At 41.3% G+C, this 7500-nt stretch overlaps 2 protein-coding genes across 2 annotated transcripts in view; both read right to left on the bottom strand.

The window, feature by feature from the left end:
• spef2 (sperm flagellar 2) overlaps positions 1–372 on the bottom strand; it is a 30507-nt gene extending 30135 nt beyond the window's left edge. Inside the window, 2 exon segments of the mRNA XM_046842375.1 lie at positions 39–102; positions 186–372. Coding sequence (XP_046698331.1) covers positions 39–96 — 58 coding nt within the window. The 5' untranslated portion in view covers positions 97–102; positions 186–372.
• A 4123-nt stretch (positions 373–4495) lies between these two features.
• lifra (LIF receptor subunit alpha a) overlaps positions 4496–7500 on the bottom strand; it is a 31178-nt gene continuing 28173 nt past the window's right edge. The window contains 2 exon segments of the mRNA XM_046842374.1: positions 4496–5834; positions 6042–6108. Of these exon segments, the coding sequence (XP_046698330.1) occupies positions 5319–5834; positions 6042–6108 (583 nt within the window). The 3' untranslated portion in view covers positions 4496–5318.

Here is a 7500-nt window from a genome sequence, read left to right as displayed (position 1 = left end):
TAAAGCTAAAGCACTGAGAGACAGGAGGAGAAACTCACCGACAGGTTTGGACAACCGGAGCTCAGAGTTCAACCACTGACACAGTATATCAGACATTCTGATCTGTGTAAGAAACCCACAGTGTATCAGACACAGTGAATTAGACAGTCTGATCTCAGCATCAGAGCTCAGCTGAACACACTCACGGTGTTGGAGGCTCCTGTAGGCTGATCTCCTGTAGGCTGATCTCCTGTAGGCTGATCTCCTGTAGGCTGATCTCCTGTAGATGTTCCACAGCAGGCGGTTTGTTTACGGTTTGGTTGTTAGGTTTCAGTCTCTCAGCAGCGAAACGGCGCCCTCTGTCGCCATGGCAACACAGTGCTCGCTACACCCCTCAGCGTTAGCTTAGCTTCCTGAATAGCAGTGACGTCACATCCCCCCCCCCCCCACACACACACACACAGGTTCTGATTTGTGTATAATATAAATGTGTATGAAATGTTATTCATGAGTCTTCATTTGGATCAATCATCTGTGTGTAAACCTGGCTGTGGTAGGACCACCTCAGATCATCTCCAGCGTGAGAGAAATACTGGAGAACAGAAGAACATCTCCATGTGTTCAGCATGATGAGGTTCCTCACTAACACTGATGTGCTGGTGGTCATGGATATCAGGACAGGAGGAATGTTCACACACACACAGCTGTATTATTAGTTTATATTTTTATTTATTTAATACACGGTATGTTATACAGAGCTCAGTACACACACACACACACACACACACACACACACACACACACAGCTATATTATTAGTTTATATTTTATTTATTTAATACACGGTATGTTATACAGAGCTCAGTACACACACACACACACACACACACACACACACACACAGCTGTATTATTAGTTTATATTTTTATTTATTTAATACACGGTATGTTATACAGAGCTCAGTACAACACACACACACACACACACACACACACAGCTGTATTATTAGTTTATATTTTTATTTATTTAATACACGGTATGTTATACAGAGCTCAGTACACACACACACACACACACACACACACACACACTGTATTATTGGTTTATATTTTTATTTATTTAATACACGGTATGTTATACAGAGCTCAGTACAACACACACACACACACACACACACACACACACACACACACAGCTGTATTATTAGTTTATATTTTTATTTATTTAATACACGGTATGTTATACAGAGCTCAGTACACACACACACACACACACACAACACACACACACACACAGCTGTATTATTGGTTTATATTTTTATTTATTTAATACACGGTATGTTATACAGAGCTCAGTACAACACACACACACACACACACACACACACAGCTGTATTATTGGTTTATATTTTATTTATTTAATACACGGTATGTTATACAGAGCTCAGTACACACACACACACACACACACACACACACACACACACACACAGCTGTATTATTGGTTTATATTTTATTTATTTAATACACGTATGTTATACAGAGCTCAGTACACACACACACACACACACACACACACACACACACACACACACACAGCTATATTATTAGTTTATATTTTATTTATTTAATACACGTATGTTATACAGAGCTCAGTACACACACACACACACACACACACACACACAGCTGTATTATTGGTTTATATTTTATTTATTTAATACGGTATGTTATACAGAGCTCAGTACAACACACACACACACACACACACACAGGTAACAGTGTTAGTGTGGGATTATAAGATCTGTTAGAGTTTTTATAATACAGTAGTGTTGTCTACACTGAGCTTCACAAAAACTTTTATTATCATTCCGTACTCAATCCCACACAGCTCCCTACTTCCTATTCCACATATTCCCCATCATCCATATTCCCCATCATCCATATTCTATCATCCATATTCTATCATCCATATTCTACTCCCCATATTCCTATCATCCATATTCCTACTCCCCATATTCCTATCATCCATATTCTACTCCCCATATTCCTATCATCCATATTCTACTCCCCATATTCCTATCATCCATATTCTACTCCCCATATTCCCTATCATCCATATTCCCTCCCCATATTCCTATCATCCATATTCCTACTCCCCATATTCTATCATCCATATTCCTACTCCCCATATTCTATCATCCATATTCCCCATCATCCATATTCCTACTCCCAATATTCCTATCATCCATATTCTCTACTCCCCATATTCCCTATCATCCATATTCCTACTCCCCATATTCTATCATCCATATTCCCTATCATTCATATTCTACTCCACATATTCCCTATCATCCATATTCTATCATCCATATTCCTACTCCCCATATTCCCTATCATCCATATTCTCTACTCCCCATATTCCCTATCATCCATATTCCCTACTCCCCATATTCCCTATCATCCATATTCCCTACTCCCCATATTCCCTATCATCCATATTCCTACTCCCCATATTCCTATCATTCATATTCTACTCCCCATATTCCCTATCATCCATATTCTCTACTCACATATTCCCTATCATCCATATTCCTACTCCCCATATTCCTATCATCCATATTCTCTACTCCCCATATTCCTATCATCCATATTCCTACTCCCCATATTCCTATCATCCATATTCTACTCCCCATATTCCCTATCATCCATATTCTACTCCCCATATTCCTATCATCCATATTCTACTCCACATATTCCCCATCATCCATATTCCTACTCCCAATATTCCTATCATCCATATTCCTACTCCCCATATTCCCTATCATCCATATTCCTACTCCCCATATTCCTATCATTCATATTCTCTACTCCACATATTCCCTATCATCCATATTCCTACTCCCCATATTCCTACTCCCCATATTCTACTCCCCATATTCCTATCATCCATATTCCTACTCCCAATATTCCTATCATCCATATTCTCTACTCACATATTCCTATCATCCATATTCCTACTCCCCATATTCCCTATCATCCATATTCCTACTCCCCATATTCTATCATCCATATTCTATCATCCATATTCTCTACTCCACATATTCCCTATCATCCATATTCTACTCCCAATATTCCTATCATCCATATTCTCTACTCCCCATATTCCTATCATCCATATTCCCTACTCCCCATATTCCCTATCATCCATATTCCCTACTCCCCATATTCCCTATCATCCATATTCCCTACTCCCCATATTCCCTATCATCCATATTCCTACTCCCCATATTCTATCATCCATATTCTCTACTCCACATATTCCTATCATCCATATTCCCTACTCCCAATATTCCTATCATCCATATTCCCTACTCCCCATATTCCTATCATCCATATTCCTACTCCCCATATTCCTATCATTCATATTCTCTACTCACATATTCCTATCATCCATATTCCCTACTCCCCATATTCCTATCATCCATATTCCCTACTCCCAATATTCCCTATCATCCATATTCTCTACTCCCCATATTCCCTATCATCCATATTCCCTACTCCCCATATTCCCTATCATCCATATTCCCTACTCCCCATATTCCCTATCATCCATATTCCCTACTCCCCATATTCCCTATCATCCATATTCTCTACTCCACATATTCCCTATCATCCATATTCCTACTCCCAATATTCCTATCATCCATATTCCTACTCCCCATATTCCTATCATCCATATTCCCTACTCCCCATATTCCCTATCATTCATATTCTCTACTCCACATATTCCCTATAATCCATATTCTCTACTCCACATATTCCCTATCATCCATATTCCCTACTGCCCAAACCCCCCTCCCCATATTCCCTACTCACTATTCTCTCTATAAGTAGTGTAATAAGGTTCTAAGCGACAGCAGAGGGTTATGTATGAAGGCTGTATGCAGAATGGCTCCTGACCCCTATATAGTGCACATGTACAGTATTTGCAGTTAACTGCTGAAATGAAGGCAGTCCCTCACACACAACACATCCCATAATAACCCGAGCAATACATACCCTACACAAACATTACTTTTCATCAGCTTAACTGTGTCTGAATAAAATTTAAACTGAAGTGTCCCACTCAGTGTGTGTGTGTGTGTGTGTGTGTGTAACAGCTTCCACTTCCCCTGAATACAGATTGTCCCTGAGTTATGATGATGTGTTCTGATGACAGAAGCGTAACTTCAACACGTTTGTGGTCTGACAGAATCCTGATCAGTGTTTAGTATAGTCATCTCAAGATTACAAAATCATAACTCAGGGATTATCTGTAACAGGAAACCTGCAGAAGCAACCAATCAGAGAACAGGATCTCACACACACACACACACACACACACACACACACACACAGACACACAGACACATGTCTCTTATTATTACAAAACAAAAATTAGTAACCTTAATAAAAGTCACAGTAGTGTTCATAAAGCTTTAGCAACTACACACACACACACACACACACACACACACACACACACACACACACACACACACACACACAGACTTGCAATGTTGGCTGAGATGATGGGTTTGATCTAATGGCATTTCTTTGCTAACACACACACACACACACACACACGTAAACGCGTCCTCCTGCACAATGCAGCTATAAAGATGATGAGCTCTGTGTTCCAGAACGTTTTCTCAGATCATTGAGAAGATTGTGGAGAGAAAGTGAGAAACTCGGTGTGTGTGCAGTACAGAAGCTGAAGATAATAATCTGATTATTTTATGAACATAAAGTCACCTGGTAAAAAGAGATAATAAAATAAGTGCAGAAGTGAAACACAGGAAGTCCATCGTATGTGTGAGCCTCATAATGCCATCAAATCCATAAGCTTATACCAATCCTGAGCGACTGAGCACCCCCGCCCCCCCCAGCATCACACGAGTCACAATGCATGATGGGTAAATAAACGCCACAGCGCCCTCTACAGGACAGATGTATATACACACAGCTCAAACAAAAACACTAACACACTCAGGAAGACAGGTTAGCCTGATGATAAATATGTTAGCTACATTAGCGTTTTAGATGTTTCTCACGAGGTTCTGCACTACAGCAGTGTTATAATCTAATAATCAACAGAGCTCTGTCCATCTCCCTCGCTGCTCCATTCCAGCTCACCTCGTCCTAAAGGGAGTTCAGGGTTACTGAGGAGAATCAGAAGTGTCCTGAATGCTAAAAGTTCTCGACAGGAAGAACAAAGATGGAGAAGATTTTGAGAAACACATCCCATAATGCCGTTGACTGAGGAGCAGTGAAGTCTAAAGCTAAACGATAAAGCTAATTAGAATTTGCCAGAGAGGAGGTTCTGGAACCAGCTTCCTGAAGACTCTGGATGTTCCTCTGAAGATTCTGGGATGAGGAACTGGGAGGACGTCACAGAGGTGGGGCTTCCCAGCGACTCACACAAGTTTTCGTTTTCCGAGGACTCAGGCCTCCATGTGCACTGTGGCTTGTAGCCCACGCTGGGGCTCTGCTCCTGGGGCTCCGCCTCCAATGCACACTCAGGCTGAGTCTGGGGTCGGTAGGCGGGGCTTTGGATTCCAGTGTAGGTCACCTGCGTCTGCACCGAGTCGGTGGAGCTGGTGGAGCAGTCGGAGGTGTCGCTCACCAGCTGGTTGTAGTAGCGCAGCAGCGCAGGTTCATCAGAGTCTATGTCCACGTCAACATTCTGGTTAGAGTCCTCGTCGTCATGGCGACCTTCATCCTGTCCACCTGGCATCACGACCAGCCCCTCCTTATCCGGACTCTCCACGATGTGCACCAGACTGTGTGGGGGGGGCTTCAAGTCCAGAGGACCCTAAACTCACACATACACACACACACACACACACACACACACACACAATCATTTCTCTCCTAGCCTCACAAGACTGGCAAACAAGTTCTATTTATAAATAAACAAAAACGTTATACACTGTGCAGGTGTGTGTGTGTGTGTGTGTGTGTGTGTGTGTGTGTGTGTGTGTGTGTGTGTGTGTGTGTGTGTGTGTGTGTGTGTGTTTACCGGTGGAGCAGACCAATCCCCTGTGAGCTTGGGGCCTGGAATCTCAGGATAGAACGCCTTCTTTACCCTGAACATAAATCAAACAGAACATTGATTACACACACACACACACACACACACACACACACACACACAGAGCTATTATAAATTATACAATAAACGTGATCATCCTTAAATATTGTGAATATCAAACTCTATAGAGGGTGAATAAAGAGAGTGTGTAATGTGTGTGTGTGTGTGTGTGTGTGTGTGTGTGTGTGTGTGTGTGTGTGTAGTGTGTGTAAGGGGTGTATAGTTTGTGTAACATGTATATATTGTGTATAAGGTGTGTGTAACGTGTAGAAGGTGTGTGTAACGTGTATAAGGTGTGTATAAGGTGTGTGTGTGTTTAAAGTGTATAAAATGTGTGTAACGTGTATAAGGTGTGTGTAAAGTGTATAAAATGTGTGTGTAAGGTGTGTGTGTGTGTATAAAATGTGTGTGTATATATAAGGTGTGTGTGTGAGGTGTGTGTGTGGTGTGTGTGTGTGTGTGTGTGTGTGTGTGTGTGTGTGTGTGTGTATAAGGTAAGTGTGTGTGGTGTGTATAAGGTAAGTGTGTGTGGTGTGTATAAGGTGAGTGTGTGTGGTGTGTATAAGGTGTGTGTGTGTTTAAAGTGTATAAAATGTGTGTAACGTGTATAAGGTGTGTGTAAAGTGTATAAAATGTGTGTGTGAGTGTGTGTGTGTATATAAGTGTGTGTGAGGTGTATATAAGGTGTGTGTGTGTGTGTGTGTGTGTGAGTGTATATAAGGTGTGTGTGAGTGTGTGTGTGTGTGTGAGTGTGTATAAGGTGAGTGTGTGTGTGTAAAGTGTATAAAATGTGTGTAATGTGTATAAGGTGTGTGTGTATAAAATGTGTGTATATAAGGTGTGTATGTGTGTGTGAGGTATATAAGGTGTGTGTGTGTGTATAAAATGTGTGTGTGTATAAGGTGAGTGTGTGTGTGTGTATATAAGGTGTGTGTGTGTGAGGTGTATAAGGTGAGTGTGTGTGTGTAAAGTGTATAAAATGTGTGTGTAATGTGTATAAGGTGTGTGTAAGATGTGTGTGTGAGGTATGTGTGTGTGTGTGTGTGAGTGTATATAAGGTGTGTGTGAGGTGTGTATAAGATGTGTGTGTGTGTGTGTGTGTGTGTGTGTATAAGGTGTGTGTGTGTGAGGTGTATAAGGTGAGTGTGTGTGTGTGTAAAGTGTATAAAATGTGTGTAATGTGTATAAGGTGTGTAAGATGTGTGTGTGAGGTATGTGTGTGTGTGTGAGGTATATATAGGGTGTGTGTGTGTGTGTGTGTGTGTGTGTGTGTGTGTGTGTGTGTGTGTGTGTGTAAGGTGTGTGTGAGTGTGTATATGTGTGTGTGTGTAAAGTGTATAAAATGTGTGTAACGGTAGAAGGTGTGTGTAAGATGTGTGTGAGGTAT

Source organism: Silurus meridionalis, chromosome 27 (assembly GCF_014805685.1).
Source record: "Silurus meridionalis isolate SWU-2019-XX chromosome 27, ASM1480568v1, whole genome shotgun sequence".
NCBI lineage: Eukaryota > Metazoa > Chordata > Actinopteri > Siluriformes > Siluridae > Silurus > Silurus meridionalis.
This window is presented reverse-complemented; position numbering and strand designations above follow the sequence as displayed.